Genomic DNA, 19,515 nt, shown 5'->3' with positions numbered 1-19,515 from the left:
TTTTGCCAAATTAGAGAAATGCTTTGTTTAAGCATGGTCCATATCTCCCCATTCCCTGTAATTGGTCCATATCCCTCCATTCCCAGTACATGGTCCATATCCCTCCATTTCCTGTACATGGTCCATATCCCTCCATTCCCTGTACATGGCCCATATTCCTCCATTCCATGTAGGTACATGGTCCATATCCCTCCATTCCCTGTACATAGTCCATATCTCTCCATCCTTGTACATGGTCCATTTCCCTCCATTCCCTGTACATGGTCCATCTCCCTCCATTCCCTGTACATGGTCCATCTCCCTCTATTCCCTGTCTGGTCACGGTCTATATCCTTCCTTTCCCTGTACACGGTCCATATCCCTCCATTCCCTGTACATGGTCCATCTCCCTTCATTCCCTGCCTGAACATGGGCCATATCCTTCCATTCCCTGTTGTACGTGGTCCATATTCCTCAATTCCCTTTGCCTACACATAGTCCATATTTCACCATTCTCAGAGCATTTATCTGTCTATTTAAGAGCCTCTAAAATTATATCTGCCTCCCCAACCACCCCTGCTTGCCCGGGATGTCCCCTTTGAACTTGGTCCCTCACCTGGAACACATGCCCTCTATATGTACACGAGATTCTGCAGATGCTGGAAATCCGGAGCAACACACACAAAATGCTGGAGGAACTCAGCAGGTCAGGCAGCATCTATGGAGAAGAATAAACAGTATGAAAAGGGAAGCTCCAAGTATAAATATTCTCCCCTCCCTTCGCCTCCTGTGCCCACCAGCTCCCTCTGGTACCTATTGACCCACAGTCCACTCTCCTTTTCTATGAGATCCCTCCTTCTTCAGCCCTTTACCTCCTCTGTCTAACACCTGTCCACACACCCACCTTCCCCTGACCTTGTCTCACCTGTCACCTGCCAGTCTGTACTCTCCCCACCTTCTTATTCTGGCTTCTTCCCCCTTACTTTCCAGTCCTGAAATGCCGACTGTTTATTCCCCTCCATAGATGCTGCCTGGCCTGCTGAGTTCCTCCAGCATTTTGTGTGTGTAGTCTGCTCTATCTTATGCCTCTCAAAATGTAATAAGCTTCTCTCAGGTCTTGCTCCAAGCTTGTCCAACCTCTCCCTGTTGCATGTGTCCCCCATCCCTCTATCTTGGACTGTAAGAGTTCCTTGGTTCAGAACTTTGGTATCAGAGCAAGTGAGGAGGTGATAATGGTAATTCTACCTGTTACAGAATGGGGAGAAGGTTCTGCCGAAGGACGACATTGAGTGCCCGGGAGGCTGGAAGTGGGAGGACGTGGAGTGGTCTACTGACCTCAACAGAGCTGTTGATGAACAAGGTGAGTGGGGTTTAGTGGGGATGGGGAGAGGGCATGGGGAAGCTTTTATCCGTCGGACATCGCCTTCGGTTTGGAATGGGGAATTGTTACTCTATCTCCCCTTCATTCTCCCTCCCAGGATTTCCAATCCTCCCCCTCCCAATCCGTCATGGGCTATGCTCAATGCCAGCACTTATTGTTCCTCCTTTATTGCCCCTAAACTGAGGCACTTACAAACCAGCCCTTCAACCCACAATGTTGTGCTGACCTTTTTAACCTACCTCAGGATCAATCTAACCCTTCCCTCCCACATAACCTTCTGCAATCCATTTGCCTGTATGTGTTTCTTTAATGTCCCCAGTGTATCTGCCTCTCCCCCACTGCCCTGTGTTACAGAATGATTTAAGATCATAAGACAATAAGATAGAGGAGCAGAATTAGGCCATTTGGTCTATTGAGTCCGCTCCGCCATTTCATCATCATTTCCTACTCAGCCCCAATCTCCATAAGACCATAAGACCATAAGACAAAGGAGCAGAAGTAGGCTATTCGGCCTATCGAGTCTGCTCCACCATTTTATCATGAGCTGATCCATTCTCCCATTTAGTCCCACTCCCCAGCCTTCTCACCATAACCTTTGATGCCCTGGCTACTCAGATACCTATCAATCTCTGCCTTAAATACACCCAATGACTTGGCCTCCACTGCTGCCCGTGGCAACAAATTCCATAGATTCACCACCCTCTGACTAAAAAAATACTTCGCATTTCTGTTCTGAATGGGCGCCCTTCAATCTTTAAGTCATGCCCTCTCGTACTAGACTCCCCCACCATGGGAAACAACTTTGCCACATCCACTCAGTCCAGGCCTTTCAACATTCGAAATGTTTCTATGAGGTCTCCCCTCATTCTTCTAAACTCCAAGGAATACAGTCCAAGAGCGGACAAACGTTCCTCATATGTTAACCCTCTCATTCCCGGAATCATTCTAGTGAATCTTCTCTGTACCCTCTCCAACGTCAGCACATCCTTTCTTAAATAAGGAAACCAAAACTGCCCACAGTACTCCAAGTGAGGTCTCACCAGCGCCTTATAGAGCCTCAACATCACATCCCTGCTCCTATACTCTATTCCTCTAGAAATGAATGCCAACATTGCATTCTCCTTCTTCACCACCGACTCAACCTGGAGGTTAACTTTAAGGGAATCCTGTACGAGGACGCCCAAGTCCCGTTGCATCACAGAACTTTGAATTCTCTCCCCATTTAAATAATAGTCTGCCCGTTTATTTCTTCTGCCAAAGTGCATAACCATACACTTTCCAACATTGTACTTCATTTGCCACTTCTCTGTCCATTCTTCCAATCTATCCAAGTCTCTCTGCAGACTCTCTGTTTCCTCAGCACTATCGGCCCCTCCACCTATCTTCGTATCGTCAGCAAACTTAGCCACAAAGCCATCTATTCCATAATCCGAATCGTTGATGTACAATGTAAAAGGAAGCAGCCCCAACACTGATCCCTGTGGAACACCACTGGTAACCGGCAGCCAACCAGAATAGGATCCCTTTATTCCCACTCTCTGTTTCCTGCCAATCAGCCAACGCTCTATCCACGTAAGTAGCTTTCTCCTGTCTTCTCCCCATCTCCCTTCATGCCCTGACCAATCAAGAGCCTATCAACCTCTGCCTTAAATATATCCAATTACTTGGCCTCCACAGCCACCTGTGGCGACGAATTCCACAGATTCATCATTCCCTTGCTGAGAAAATTCCTCATTATCTCTGTTCTGAAAGGGCACCCCTCTATTGCGAGGCTGCGTTCTCTGGTCTCGGACTCCCAGACCTGATGCAAAACGATACATTTCACTGTGACAGATAATGATAATCTTAATGTCCTCACAGAGAAGTTGTTGCTGCTTAATTATAATGTTCATTTTGGACCTACAACTTTGGGAAACCAAATGCAAGGGTACAGGGTAAGGGCAGGGCCGATTGCTAAACAGAGGGGTCTTGGAGGCCAAATTCATAGCTGCCTGAATGTGGATAGTAGTTAGTAGACAGGGTGGTAAAGAAGGCATAGAGCATACTTACCTTCATTGGTCTGGGCACTGAAATTAAGAGTAAGAAGGTTATATTGCATAAAGTACTGTATAAAGTTTTGGTCAGGCTGCACATGGAGTATTGCATGTAGTTCTGGTCACACCATGACAAGAAAGATGCCAAGGTTTTGGAGAGGGTGCAGAAGAGGTTTACCGGGATGCTGCCTGGTTTAGGGGATACAAGCAATAAGGGGAGTTTAGGCAGACCTGGGTTGTTTTCTCTGGAGCAGCAGAGGCTAAGGGGAGATCTGATAGAGGTTTATAAGATTATGAGAGGCCTAGATAGAGTAGACAGTCAGATTCTTTCTCTCAGGGTCAGCAGTTCAAGCACTAAAAAACATGCATTTAAGGTGAGAGGAGGAAAGTTTAAGGTAGATGTGCAGGAGATGTGTTTTTACACAGGGTAATGGGTGCCTGGAATGTAGTGCCAGGGGTGGTGGTGGAGACAGATACGTTACTGCTGTTCGGCGGACAAGTGAACATACAAAGAGCAGACGAATTTGAATCATGTGCACGTAGAAGATATTTAGTTTAATTGACATCATGCTCAGTGTAGACACTGTGGGCTGGTGAAAGTCAAGTTTATTGTCATCTGCACAAGTCCATGTGTGTACAGGTGCAATGAAAAACTTACTTGCAGCATAGAACCATAGGACACTACAGCACAGAAATCAGGCCATTTGGCCCTTCTAGTCTGTGCCAAAACAATATTCCGCTAGTCCCGTTGACCTGCATCCAGTCCATAACCCTCCAGACCCCGCCCGTCCATGGATCTATCCAATTTATTCTTAAAACTTAAGAGTGAGCTCGCATTTACCACATCAGATGGCAGCTCATTCCACACTCCCACCACTCTCTGAGTGAAGAAGTTCCCCCTAAACTTTTCCCCTTCCACCCTAAAGCCATGACCTCTCGTATTTATCTCTCCTAATCTAAGTGGAAAATGACTATTCACCTTTACTCTGTCTATACCCCTCAGAATTTTGTAAACCTCTATCAAATATCCCCTCATTCTTTTATGCTCCAAGGCATAAGTCCTAACCTGTTCAATCTTTCCCTGTAACTCAACTCCTGAAGACCCGGCAACCTCCTAGTAAATCTTCTCTGCACTCTTTCAATTCTTCCTATAGTTAGGTGACCAGAACTGTACACAATACTCCAAATTTAGCCTCACCAGTGTCTTATACAACCTCCCCATAACATCCCAACTCCTATACTCAATACTTTGATTTATGAATGCCAGGATGCCAAAAGCCTTCTTTACAAACCTGTCTACCTGTGACACCACTTTCGGGGAATTATGTATCTGAACTCCCAGATCTCTTTGTTCCTCCGCACTCCTCAGTGCCCTACCATTTACTGTGTATGTCCTGCCTTGATTTGTCCTTCCAAAATGCAACACCTCACACTTGTCTGCATCACAGTCACACAGCATCAGAGAAGCAGATTCACGTGATAAATGCAGATTAGACACAAGTTTTACAAGAAACTGTAGTGCAGAGTGATCAAAGAGCTGGTGATCAGACTTGTTCAAGGACAGAATGGTTGAAGGGAAGTGGCTGTTCCTGAACCTGGTGATGAGGGACTTCAGGATTGCACACCACCTGCCGACGGGAGCTGTGAGAAGATAAGGAAGAAATTCCTTCTCCAGAGGCTGGTGAAGCTGTGGAATTCATTACCACAGACGGCTGTGGAGGCCGTCTTTGGGTATATTTAAAGCAGAGGTTGATCGTGTGGCGAGCATTTGGTCCATGAGGACAGAGGAAGCTCGTTAAACTCAACAGCAATTTTGTTGTGATAAACACAACAAAAACAGACCAGGCACCATGACCCGGAGAGAGAACAGCTCAGTCTCAGCCTGAGGGGGAGGTGACCATCACCCACCCCGATTACAGTCAGATTGACCCACAAATACACAGTGAATAACCGTATAACCCAGTGAATAACCGTATAACCCAGTGAATAACCGTATAACCCAAGCTAAAATGTAACAATAAATGAACTGGAACTTCCCACCGTAATTCCACAAAATCATTGTAACACAAGAACAGTGAACAGTGTTGGCCATTAGAAATGCAGGGTCAAGCTGTTGACCACAGCCCCTCCAGAGCATCATAATAGGTTCTTGATTAGTTAGGGCATCAAAAGTTATGGGGAGAAGGCAGTAGAATGTTGTTGAGAGGGATAATAAATCAGCCATGATGAAATGGTGGGGCAGACTCGATGGGCTGAATGGACTTATTTTGCCCTTATGTCTTACGGTCTTATGTACAGGCAAAAAAAATTAAGTTTAATTTGACATCGTGATCAGTGTAGATACTGTGGGCTGGTGAAAGTCATGTTTACTGTCATCTGCACAGGTCTGTGTCTGCACGGGTGCAATGAGAAACTTATTGACAGCAGCATCACAGGCACAGAGCGTCAGACAATCAGCGCTCACAAGAGAAAATTAAACATAAATTGTACAAGAAAGAGCACAATTAGAATCCAATGGCATCTAGTGATCAATGTTGTCATGGTGTTGCTGGACTGAGGTAGTGATTAGCGTTCTGCATGCTGGTTCAAGGACCGAATGGTTGCAGAGAAGAAGCTGTTCCTGAACCTGGTGGTGTGGGACTTCAGGCTTCTGTACCTCCTGTCCGACGGGAGCTATGAGAAGATGGCATGGCCTGGATGGCAACTATAAGATGGCATGGCCCAGATGGTAACTGTGATAAGATGGCATGGCCTGGATAGTAACTGTGAGAAGATGGCACAGTCCAGATGGTGTAGAACCTTAATAGATGTTGACCTTTGAAAAAGTGAACAACTGCAGATAATGAAAAATGGGAAAAAAACAGGAAATGCTAGAAAACACTCAGCAAGTCGGCGGGGGGGGGGGGGAGGGATCTGTGGAGTGGGCAAGACCGGGGTGAGGTTCAATGTGTCAGGGTTGTCTGCTGCATGTTGCCCGGTCTCAGTGAGACGTATGAAGTTGGTGTGACAATTTCCATCGCTCTCTTGTTAGAAACATCCTGGTGTTTTTGTGATTCAGATGTTCAGAAGTCAAGAATGAGGCAGTAATGTTGTTCCCTTCAGCCGATTTGTTAAATATTACAAGGGCGACTGAGTTTAAGATCCATGAGGTAATGTTGCAGTGTTATAAAAGTCTGGTTACACCACACTCATTGTGTGTGCGTTGTTGAGTACTGTGCTCAGTTCTCATCCCTCATTATAGGAAGGATGTGGAAGCGTTAGAGAGGGTGCAGAGAAGATTTGCCAGGACGCTGCCTGGATCAGAGAGCGTGTCTTATGAAGACAGGTTGAGTATGATAGGGCTTTTAACTTTAGAGGATGAGTGCTGACTTGATAGAGTTGTACAAGATGATAAGAGGCATTGATAGAGTGGACAGAGACTTTATCCCTGGGCAGAAATGAGGGGGCATTTTAAGGTGATTGTGGAAAGTGCAGGAGGGATGTCAGGGGTAGTTTTTTCACTCAGAGAGTGGTGAGTGCGTGGAAAAGCCTCCTGTAATGTATTGTGTGAGTATTCGTAGTATCAGAGTGCGTATGACGTCAGGACGTGGAAAAGGGTTTAAAAAAATGGAAGTCTGGTGAATAAAGGTTGGTTGTTCAATCTACACCGGTGTCCGATTCACATAAATATTACACCTGCCAAGAGTAGTGGTAGAGACAGCTACATCAGGGACATTTTTGAAACTCTTAGACACATGGATGATGGAAGGATGGGGGCTATGTGGGAGGGAAGGGTTAGATTGAACTCGGAGTCGGTTAAAAGGTCAGCACAACAGTGTGGGCCAAAGGGCCTGTGCTGTTCTGTGATGTGTTCTATGTAACAAAAAACAAATAAAAACAGGGAAAAAAGAAATTGTGGTTTTCTCATACAGAAAAAGCAGCGCTGACTAAAAGGATAACAACATTCCAGTGATAGAAGTTAACATATAGAATCAGAATCAGGTTTATTATCACCTGCATGTGACGTGAGATTTGTTAACTTAGCAGCAGCAGTTTAATTCACTACATATTCTGCCAGAGGAAAAAAAAACAAGTAAATCAATTACATATATTGAATAGATTAAAAAACATGCAAAAATAGAAATACTGTATATTAAAAAAAGTGAGGTAGTGTCCAAGGGTTCAATGTCCATTTAGGAGTCAGATGGCAGAGGGGAAGAAGCTGTTCCTGAATCACTGAGTGTGTGCCTTCAGGCTTCTGTATCTCCTACCTGATGGTAACAGTGAGAAAAGGGTATTCCCTGGGTGCTGGAGGTCCTTAATAATGGACGCTGCCTTTCTGTGACACCGCTCCCTGAAGATGTCCTGGGTACTTTGTAGGCTAGTACCCAAGATGGAGCTGACTAGATTTACAACCTTCTGCAGCTTCTTTCGATCCTGTGCAGTAGCCCCTCCATACCAGACACTGATGCAGCCTGTCAGAATGCTCTCCACGGTACAACTATAGAAGTTTTTGAGTGTGTTTGTTGACATGACAAATCTCCTCAGCCTCCTAATAAAGTATAGCCGCTGTCTTGCCTTCTTTATAACTACATCAATATATTGGGACCAGGTTAGATCCTCAGAGATCTTGATACCCAGGAACTTGAAATTGCTCACTCTCTCCACTTTTGATCCCTCTGTGAGGATTGGTATGTGTTCCTTCGTCTTACCCTTCCTGAAGTCCACAATCAGCTCTTTTGTCTTACTGAAGTTGAGTGCCAGGTTGTTGCTGTGACACCACTCCAATAGTTGGCATATCTCACTCCTGTACGCCCTCTCATCACCACCTGAGATTCTACCAACAATAGTTGTATTGTCAGCAAATTTATAGATGATATTTGAGCTATGCCTAGCCACACAGTCATGTGTATATAGAGAGTAGAGCAGTGGGCTAAGCACACACCCCTGAGGTGCACCAGTGTTGATCGTCAGTGAGGAGGAGATGTTATCACCAATCTGCACAGATTGTGGTCTTCTGGTTAGGAAGTCGAGGATCTGATTGCGGAGGGAGGTACAGAGGCCCAGGTTCAACAACTTCTCAATCAGGATTGTAGGAATGATGGTATTAAGTGCTGAGCTATAGTCAATGAACAGCATCTTGACGTAGGTGTTGGTGTTGTCCAGGTGGTCTAAAGCTGTGTGGAGAACCATTGAAGTTGCATCTGCCGTTGACCTATTGTGGCGATAGGCAAATTATAATGGGTCCAGGTCCTTGCTGAGGCAGGAGTTCAGTCTAGTCATGACCAACCTCTCAAAGCATTTCATCACTGTTGATGTGAGTGCTACCAGGCGATAGTCATTAAGGCAGTCCACTTTAGGCACTGGTATAATTGTTGCCTTTTTGAAGCAATTGGAAACTTGCGCCCATCGCAGTGAGAGGTTGAAAATGTGCTTGAATACACCCACCAGTTGGTTGGCACAGGTTTTCAGAGCCTTACCAGGTACTCCATCAGGACCTTCTGACTTGCGAGGGTTCACTCTCATTAAAGACAGTCTAACATCAGCCTCTGAGACAGAGATCACAGGGTCATCAGGTGCAGCAGGGATCTTCACGGCTGTAGTTGTATTCTCTCTTTCAAAGTGTGCATAGAAGGCGTTGAGTTCATCTGGTAGTGAAGCATCACTGCCATTCATGCTATTGGGTTTGGCTTTGTAGGAAGTAATGTCTTGTAGATCCTGCCAGAGTTGCCGTGCATCCGATATCGAAATAGCCAAATTGAAGTGGTGTGAAAGCTGCGGAGAACTTGTTTACTTATTGAGATATTTTGTGGAACAGGCCCTTCCTGCCCATTGGGCCAGACTGTCAGTAAGCCCCCAGTTTAATCCTAGCCTAATCATGGGACAATTTACAATAACCAATTAACCTACCAATTGGTACAATTTTGGACTGTGGGAGGAAACCAGAGCACCCAAAGGAAACCCACATGGTCACAGGGAGACGTACTAACTCCTTACAGGCACTACCGGGAATTGAACTTAGGTCACCTGTAATTACTGGAAGAATTCACTGAACAACATGTTTATACATGAATACATATAAATAAAAGCAAGCATAGAAAAGCTAAACTACAAGATAGATACAAGAAAGTAACAACTCCACATCCTGATGCTACAGGCTGGGAGTACGGATTCACCATCCCACCCGACCGTAAACCCAAGACCTGGTCACCAGCCGAGAAGATGTACCACACCAACAGGAGGCGCCGATGGGTGCGGATGCGGAAGAGGGACTTCAAACAGATGGACGCGCTTCGCAAGGTGAGTGTGTGATGCTGTGGGAGGGTCAGGTCGGGCTTGGTGAGCGTGCAAGGGTGGATTGGTGAAATAGATTCATACAGCATGGAAACAGGTTTTCGGCCCATCTTTTGCATGCTGACCAAGTTTCTGACCTGAGCCAGTCCTATTTAGCTGCCTTTGGCGAATGCCCTTCCAAACCTTTCTCACTCATATACCTGTCCAAATGTCTTTTAAATGTAGTAATTGTACATACCTTTACCACTAGCAGCTCACCTCGTATGCCCACCACCTTTTGTGAGGAAACTGTTGCCCCTTGAGTACCCTTTCAATCTTTCCCTTCTTACCTCAAGTTGAGTTTTAGACTCCCTTACCCGGGAAAAAGGGTGTAGAGGTGGAGATACGTCTCTACTGAAAGAGATGTAAGGTGCTCCTTCCCTCCACTAGCCTGCAGGTCACCTTGGGCAAGGTGTAGCACCTGATTACCCCCCGAACAGGGTCATGTGAAGCCATGGGAATAGGTGGTGGATGGTCGTGTGAGCAGCTGGTGCATATCACAAGTCCTGGTTATGTGACCACTGACGCCGGGTAGACAATCTCTGAAGAGTATTGATAATGGCTGGGGTCATCCAACTTGTAAAGGAACTGCCCAGAAGAAGGCAGTGGCAAACCACTTCTGTGGAAAAATTTGCCAAGACAATTATGGTCATTGGAGAGACCATAATCACCTATGTCACATGATGATGATGACCCTGGGAAAATAACGGCGACCACCCACCTTATCTCCACCCCTCATGATTTGATAAACGTCTATCAGGGCACCTCTCATCCTCCTTCACTCCAGGGAAAACAACCCCATTCTGTCCCGACCCTCCTATCTTCAGCCCTCCACTGCTAATTAACATCGTGGAGCATCTTTTCTGCATCCTCTCCAGCTGAATGACATCCTTCTGCAGCTGGACCATCAGAACTGTACACGGCGCTCCAAGATGGGGCTGACCCTGTGGCCTGGGTCTTTCTTTTGAAAGAAGATTAGCTTAATTTGTCATGTGTACATTGAAAGATGGAGCAAAGTTCATCTTCTGCATCAAACCCAATTAGCAAGGCTTGTGCTGGCCAAGTGTCACCACGCTCCCAGTGCCAGCAAGTAGGCTGACAACTCACTAACCTGTACATCTTTGGAATGTGGGAGGAAACCAGAGCACCCAGAGGTAACTCACACAGTCTTGGGGAAACTCCTTACAGAGGTGGGTGGGAATTGAACCAGGTCACTGCCGCTGTTACAGTGTTATGCTGACTGCTATGCTACCATGCCACCCCATCATAACGATGTCTCAAGTCCAGGGAGGGGCATCTCTGAAGCCTTTCCATTTATTTCCTGCCTGGGAGAGTGCTGGAGTGTCCTAGATTCAACCACCTCCGGTGTTGGAGAGATATGAAACATCATGGGACAAGTATAACGAGGAAGACCAACATATCCTTCACAACACACACAAGACGTTGGGGGAATTCAGCAGGTCAGGCAGAATCTATGGAGGGAAATAAAGAGTCGATGTTTTAGGCCGAGGTGCTTCTTCGGGACTGGAAAAGAAGAGGAAGGCGTACAAGCTAGAAGGTGATAGGTGAGGTCAGGTAGTTGGGGGAGGGGGATGAAATAAGAAGCTGGGAGGTGATAGGTGGGAAAGATAAAGGGCTGAAGTAGCAGGAATCTGTTAGGAGAGGAAAGTGGACCAAGGGAGGAAGGGATGGAGGAGGTAATAGGCAGGTGAGGAGAAGAGAAGAGTTAAGGGCTGGGGCTCAGTGGGGAATTGAAGAAGAGGGAAGGGGAGGAGAAAAAATTATTTAAGTTAGAGAAATCAATATTCATACTATCAGGTTTGAGGCTACTCAGACGGAATATGAGGTGTCTTCAACCTGAGAGTGGCCTCATCCTGGTAGTAGAGGATGCCATGGACCGACATTTCAAAATAGGAATGGGAATAGACACATCCTCCAACTATGTTGGCTGTTAATGCAAAATGATACATTTTACCGTATGTTTCAATATACATGTGACAAATAAAGCTAGTCTAACCTAATCAAAAATGTCCCTTTTCCTGGGTTGAATTTGCACCGCACATGTAACTCCACCACCAACCACTGGAGGTCAGTGTTGGCCAATGAGCCCCCTAAATGCCTCAGCAAACCGAGCCGGGTAATGGAATAAACTCCAGGATTGAAAGAAAGCTGGAATGTCTGTGAGGTTGAGTTCAAAGTAGCTTTGGGAACAGAATGATGTCCAAAATGAAGCTTGGAGGATTTGGTAAACTTTCTGATGCACTGACTGGTGTATTTAATTCCTGTCCCCGTTCCCATTTCAACATGTCCGTCAGTGGCCTGCTCTGCTGCCATGATGAGGCCATTCTCAGGGTGGAGGAGCACCACCTCATGTTCTCTCTAGGTAGCCTCCAACCTGATGGCATGAACACTGATTTCTCCTTCTGGTAAAATTTCTTTACTCTCCCCCTTTCCTCTTCTTCTATTCCCCTCTCTGGCCCCTTTTCTCCTCACCTGCCCGTCACCTCCCTCTGGTGCCCCTCCTGCTTCCCACTCTCCCATGGTCCACTCACCTCTCCTATCGGATTCCTTCTCCTCCATCCCTTTACCTTTCCCACCCACCTGGCTTCACCTATCACCTTCCAGCCATCCTCCTTACCCCTTCCCCGCACCTTTTATTCTGGCATCTTCCCCCTTCCTTTCCTGTCCTGATGAAGGGTCTCAGTCCAAAATGTCGACTGTTTATTCATTTCTGCCCGACCTGCTGAGTCCCTCCAGCATTGTTTGTGTGTTGGTCCTGGATTTCCAGCATCTGCAGGATTTCTTGTGTTTTTGAAATTCTATACACTTCTTTGAACATAGAACAGTACAGCAAAGAATCAGGCCCTTCGGCCCACATTGTCTGTGCTGACCATGACTCATCCTATCTGACTGCATGTGATCCATCTCCTTTGTCGCTCATCTGCCTGCCTAAATGCTGCTTCCTCTTGACCAGACAAGAACCTATCAATCTCCACTTGAAATATACCCAATGACTTGGCCTCCACAGCATCTGGGGCAATGAATTCCACACATTCATTACCCACTGGCTAAAGAAATTCCTCCTCATCTCTATTCTAAATTGACGTCCCACTAGTCGGAGACTATACCCTCTGGTCCTAGACTCCCCCACTATAGGAAATATCCTCTCCACATCCACTCTAATAAAGACTTTCAATATTTGATAGGTTTCAATGAGACCTCCCCTCATTCTTCTAAACCCCAGCAGTTACAGGCCCATAGTCATCAAATGCTCCTCATACATTAGCCCTTTCATTCCAGAATCATTCTCGTGAACCTTCTCCTATGCCAGCACATCCTTTCACAGATATTCCAAGTCCGGTCTGACCAATGCTTTATGAAGTCTCAGCTGTAGAGAGAGTGTTTGTGGGAATTCTGAAGGGAAACGTAGACCTTTACTTTGCTCAGCCTCTGCGAGGGAGTGGTGGATTCTAACCGAGTCCTTGTTTTTTCTGCCACGCAGACGAAGGTGGAGGACGTGGAGAACGAGGGTTGGGAGTATGCATCCCTATTCGGCTGGAGATTCCACCTCAAGCAGCGGAAGACGGACACGTTCCGAAGGCGGCGTTGGAGGCGTCGGATGGAGCCACTGGAGAAGGCCGGGCCATCAGCCGTCTTTGCCCTGGAGGGAGCCCTGGTGAGCAGTCAACACCCCCAACCCCAGCTTTGTACACTGGCTGAGATGGAATTCTGGATATGGTCAGTCATTGTCAGGGTCCAGGCTGTGGTTGAATGCCCCCCGTCACCCCCTCAACAACCCTCTCCCATAGCCATGTGTGGGGAGATGGAGTCTGACCCTGGAATAAAACCTTAGACTTTTATGTTGTTCCTGCCTGATCTGATAGACAACTATGCGCACACATGTCCATATAACACACCATCTGACGTCACGCCCTTAGTGATGGCCTAACTCTCCCCCCACAAACAAACTAGTCCCCTGACACATTCCCCCCCCCACAGACCTGTACTAATCACCTGCCCGCTTGTACTCCTTCCCTTCCAGCCTCAAGTTTTGTTTTCTTCCCCCTTCCTTTCCAGGCCTGATGAAGGATCTTGCCCCGAAACATGGACTCTTTATTCCTCTCCGTAGATGCTGCCTGACCTGCGGAGTTCCTCCAGCATTTTGTGTGTGTGTTGCAAGTGGAGTTTGACCAGGAATAGTGGGTGGTGTTGCACTTTGGCGGGTACAATGTAATCTGATAAATACCAGCACCCTCGAGCATCAAAGAAAAGTCTCGAAGAACTCAGCAAGTCATAGAAACATCAAACGTGGAGAAGTACAACACGGTGTAGCCCTTCAAGCCCAGAACGTTGTGCTGTACTTTTAACCTAGTCTAAGATCAATCTTGGGTGGCGGGGTGGAGATACGTCTCTACCAAAGGAGGTGTAAGACGCACCCTCCCTCTGCTAGCCTGAAGGTCACCCTTGGCCAAGGTGTAGCACCTGCTTAGCCCCCAGTCAAGGTCACGTGAAGCCATGGGAGCAGGTGGTGGATGGTCGTACAAGCAGCTGGAGCATATCACCAGTCCTGGTTATGCGACCGCTGACACCAGACAGACAACCTCTGCAGAGTATTGATAATGGCTGGGATCACCTGTCTTCTAAAAACACTGCCCAGAAGAAAGCAATGGCAAATTACCATCTGATATTAATATTCATTTGATATAGACCAGCTCCTGAACCCACTGATTCTCACAGTTTCCTGGACTATAAATAATGCCATCGCCTTCTCGCAGTTCCTCTGTCTCTGCCACACCTGCTCTCAGGATAAGGCTTTTCATTACAGAACTAAAAAGATGTCCTCCTCTTCAAAGAAAGGGGCCTCCCTTCCTCCACCATCAATGCTGCCCTCAACCACTTCTCTCCCATTTCACACACATCTACCCTCACACCATCCACCTGCCACCCCACCAACAATAGGGTTCCTCTTGTCCTCACCTACCACCCCACCAGCCTCCATGTCCAGCACATATTCTCTGTACCTTCACAGTTCGCTATCTTCAGTGGGATCCCACTACCAAGCACATCTTTCCCACCCACCCACTTTCCACAGGAGTTACTCCCTTCGCAACTCCCTTGCCCATTCATCCTTCCTGGTACGTATCCTTGCAAGCGGAACAAGTGCTACACCTCCTCCCTCACTACCACTCAGGGCTCCAAACAGTCCTTCCAGGTGAGGCAACACTTCCCCTGTGAGTCTGTTGGGATCTTCTACTGTATCCAGTGCTCCCAATATGTCCTCCTGTATAACGGTGAGACCCGACGTAGATTGAGAGACGGCTTCGCTTAGTCGCCCTGAAAAGAGGTAACTCCCAGTGGCCGCCCATTCAATTCTACTTGCCATTCCCGATCCAACATGTCATTCCATGGATTCCTCTACTGTCATGATGGGAACATAAGAACATAAGAAGTAGGAGCAGGAGTCGGCCATCTGGCCCGTTGAGCCTGCTCCACCACTCAATAAGATCATGGCCATGGACTGATCTCCACCTACCTGCCTTTTCCCAATGATCCTTAATTCCCCTACGATGCAAAAATCTATCCAACCTTGGCTTAAACATATGTACTGATGTCACCTCCACTGCTTCATTGGGCCGAGAATTCCACAGATTCACCACTCTCTGGGAAAAGCAGTTCCTCCTCATCTCCGTCCTAAATCTACTCCCCCAAATCTTGAGGCTATGTCCCCTAGTTCTAGTCTCACCTAACAGTGGAAACAACTTTCCTGTCTCTATCTTATCCATCCCTTTCATAATTTTATATGTTTCTATAAGATCTTATCTCATTCTTTTGAACTCCAGCGAGTACAGTCCCAGGTGAATCAATCTCTCCTCATAGTCTAACCCCTTCATCTCTGGAATCAACCTGGTGAACCTCCTCTGCACCACCTCCAAAGCCAGTATGTCCTTCCTTAAGTAAGGAGACCAGAACTGCATGCAGTACTCCAAGTGTGGCCTCACCAGTACCCTGTACAGTGGCAGCATAACCTCCCTGCTCTTAAATTCAATCCCTCTAGCAATGGCCAACATTCCATTTGCCTTCTTGATAGCCTGCTGGACCTGCAAACCAACCTTCTGTGATTCATACACAAACACCCCCAAGTCCCTCTGCACAGCAACGTGCTGCAATTTTTTACCATTTAAATAATAATCTGCTCTTTCATATTTCCTTCCAAAGTGGCTGACCTCTCATTTACCAACATTGTACTCCATCACTTAATCTATCTATATTTCTCTGCAGACTCTCCTTATTTTCTGCACAATTTGCTTTTCCACTCAATCAGCAAACTTAGATACATTACACTCGGTCCCCTCTTCTGGATCGTTAATGTATATCGTGTACAGTTGTGGACCCAGCACTGACCCCTGTGGCACACCACTCACCACTGATTGCCAACCAGAATAACACCCATGTATCCCAACTCTCTGCTTTCTATCAGTTAACCAACCTCCATCCATACTAATACATCAACCTCAACTCCATGCATCCTAATCTTATGGATAAGTCTTTTATGTGGCACCTTATCGAATGCCTTCTGGAAATCCAAGTAAATAACATCCATCTGTTCCCCTCTATCCACTGTGCTTGTTATATCCTGAAAGAACTCCAGTAAGTTTGTCAAACAGGACCTGCCTTTGCTGAATCCATGCTGCGTCTGCCTGATGGATCCATTTCTTTCCAGATGCCTTGCTATTTCTTCTTTAATGATAGCTTCAAGCATTTTCCCCAACTACAGATGTTAAACTAACTGGCCTATAGTTACCTGCCTTTTGCCTACATCCTTTTTTGAACAGTGGCATGACATTTGCTGTCTTCCGATCTGCTGGGACCTGCCCAAAGTCCAGAGAACTTTGGTAAATGATCACCAAAGCCTCTACTATAACTTCTGCCATTTCTTTCAGTACCCTGGGATATATTCCATCAGGACCAGGGGACTTGTCTATCTTCAGGCCCACAAGTTTGCTCAGCACTACCTCTTTAGTGATAGCTATTGTATCGAGGTCCTCACCTCCCATCACATCCATAACATCTCTCTTTGGTACATTAAAAGCGTCCTCCATCGTGAAGACCGACACTAAGTAATCATTAAAAGCCTCTGCCATTTCCTCATTACCCAATATCAATTCCCCTTCTCATCCACCAATGCACCTACGTTCACTTTAGCCACCCTTATCTGCTTTACATAATTTTAAAAACTTTTACTGTCTTTTATATTTTGTGTTTATTTTTATAATCTAGCTTCCCTTTCTTTATTGCTGGCTTAGTGGTTCTTTGTTGCTTTTTAAAGATTACCCAATTTCCAGTTTCCCACTGCTCTTGGCGACTTTGTATGCATGAGCTTTTAGTTTGATGCCTTCTTGTATTTGCTTAGTTATCCAAGGCTGGCCCTCCCCACCCTTACTGTCCTTGCTTTTAACTGGGATATACTTTTTTTTGGGCACTGTGAAAAATCTCTTTGAAAGTCTTCCACTGTTCCTCAACTGTCCCAGCATATAGCCTGCGTTCCCAGTCTACACCAGCCAAATCCTCCCTCATCCTGTTGTAGTCTCTGTTTCTTAGGCATAATACACTGGTTTTAGATCGAACCATTGCACCCTCCATTTACATGAGAAACTCAATCGTACTGTGATCACTCTTTCCGAGAGAATCCCTAACTACAAGATCATTAATTTTACCTGTCTCATTGCACGTTCCCTTGTAGGTTCAGTAACATGCTGTTGAAGAAAGCCATCACAGATGCATTCCATGAAGTCCTCCTCAAGACTGCCTTGACCAACTTGATTCATTCAATCTATGTTCAAGTTAAAATCCCCCATGATAACTGCTGTTCCATGAGGCCACACTCAGGTTGGAGGAGCAACACCTCATATTCCATTTAGGTAGCCTCTGACCTGATGGCATGAACATCAATTTCTCGAACTTCCAGTAATTGACCCTTCTTCTCCACCATTCCCAGTTACTGTTTCCCACTCTCACCTTATTTCCTTACCTGCCCATCACCTTGTTCTGGTTCTCCTCCCCTTTTCCTTTCTTCCATGGCCTTCTATCCTCTTATATCAGACTCCCCCTTCTTCAACAATCAACTTCCTCATCTTTACTTCACTCCTCCCCCTCTCCTGGTCTTGCCTATCACTCACTAGTATTTCTTTCTCCACTCCCCCACTTTCCACTCTGATTTCTCACCCCCTTTTTCCAGTCCTGATGAAGGGTCTTTCCATAGACGCTGCCTGGCATGCTGAGTTCCTCCAGCATTTTCTGTGTATTACTTTGATTCCAGCTTCTGCAGATTCTCTCTGGTTTGTGGTAGGCCAAAGTCAGCATGGTTTCCTTAAGAAAAATCTTGCCTGACAAATCTGTTGCAATACTTTGAATAAATAACAAGCATGATAGACAAAGCAGAATTGGTAGATGTTGTGTACTTGGATTTTCAAAACTTATCATCTTTGATAAGTTGCCACACATGAGGCTATTTAATAAGTTAAGAGCCCATGGTATTACAGGAAAGATTCTAGCATGGATAAAGCATTGGCTGATTGGCAGGGGGCAAAGAGTGGGAATAAAAGGAGCCTTTTCTGCTTGGCTGCCAGTGACTAGTGGTGTTCCACAGGAGTCTGTGTTGGCATTGATTCTTTTTAAGTTATATGTCAATGATTTGGATGAAGAATCAAATTTTTTTGTGGCCCGGACGATATACAGATAGGTGGAGGGACAGATAGTGTTGAGGAAGCAGGGGACTGCAGAAGGCCTTGGACAGATTAGGAGAATGGGCAATAAAGTGGCAGATGGAATACCGTGTTGGGAAATGTATGGTCATGCACTTTGGTAGAAGAAATAAAAGTGTAGACTATTTTTAAATGGAGAGAAAATGCAAGAAAACTGATGTACATAGGGACTTGGGAGACCTTGTGCAGAATTCCCTAAAGATTAATTTGCAGGTTGAGCCGATGGTGGGGAAGGCAAATGCAATGTTAGCATTCATTTCAAGAGGACTAGAATATAAAAGTAAGGATGTGCTGATATTTAGGGCTTCATAAAGCACTGGTGAGCTCTCACAGAGTATTGTAGGCAGTTTTAGGCCTCTTATCTTAGAAAAGATGTGCTGACATTTAAGAGGGTCCAAAGGCAGTTCACGAAAATGATTCCGGGATTGAAAGGCTTATCATATGAGAAGTGTTTGATGGTTCTGGGCCTGTACTCACTGAAATTTAGAAGAATGAGGGGGGTCTCATTGAAACCTATCAAATTTTGAAAGGACTCGATAGTGTAGATTTGGAGAGGATATTTCCTATGGTGGGGGAGTCGAAGATCAGAGGACTCAGACTCAGAATAGAGGGTCATCCATTTAGAATGGAGATGAGGAGGAATTTCCATAACCAGAGAGAGGTGAATTGGTGGAATTCGTTGCCATAGGCAGCTGTGGAGGCCAAGTCTTTGGGTATATTTAAGACAGAGGTTGATAGATTCTTGATTGGTCAGGGCAGAAGGTGGAAGATTGGGGCTGAAAGGGAAATGGATCAGGTGTGATGGGCCAAATGGCCTAATTCTTCTCCTATATCTTAGGATCTTATATGCATGGAGTGATTGTATGTTGATAAAGTGATGCTAGGCACAGGCAGTCGGGCAGGCAGGGAATGGAGGGATATAGAGCATGTGCAGTCAGATTGGGATTGACATTATGGTCAGCCAGTGCTGTACTGTTCTGTGTTCTGTGATGTTTGGACAGTTTTACTCTGGGAACCTGGGGTACCCTTGCGGTTCCTGCTGCCCACC

The 19,515-nt window shown here is 46.0% G+C and overlaps 1 protein-coding gene across 7 annotated transcripts in view; it reads left to right on the top strand.

Annotated features, from left to right (window-relative positions):
- The window catches only part of dysf (dysferlin, limb girdle muscular dystrophy 2B (autosomal recessive)), a 394,877-nt gene that overhangs the window by 180,100 nt on the left and 195,262 nt on the right, over positions 1–19,515 (top strand). For all 7 annotated transcript variants that reach the window (XM_063047166.1, XM_063047171.1, XM_063047168.1 and 4 more), the window contains 3 exons: positions 1,234–1,339; positions 9,530–9,672; positions 13,208–13,381. In XM_063047166.1, the coding sequence (XP_062903236.1) occupies positions 1,234–1,339; positions 9,530–9,672; positions 13,208–13,381 (423 nt within the window). The remainder of the gene's footprint in view (positions 1–1,233; positions 1,340–9,529; positions 9,673–13,207; positions 13,382–19,515) is intronic.

The sequence above is a fragment of the Mobula hypostoma genome, chromosome 4, assembly GCF_963921235.1.
Source record: "Mobula hypostoma chromosome 4, sMobHyp1.1, whole genome shotgun sequence".
NCBI lineage: Eukaryota > Metazoa > Chordata > Chondrichthyes > Myliobatiformes > Myliobatidae > Mobula > Mobula hypostoma.
Note: the sequence above shows the minus strand (reverse complement) of the source record. Positions and strands in the feature narration are given on the sequence as shown.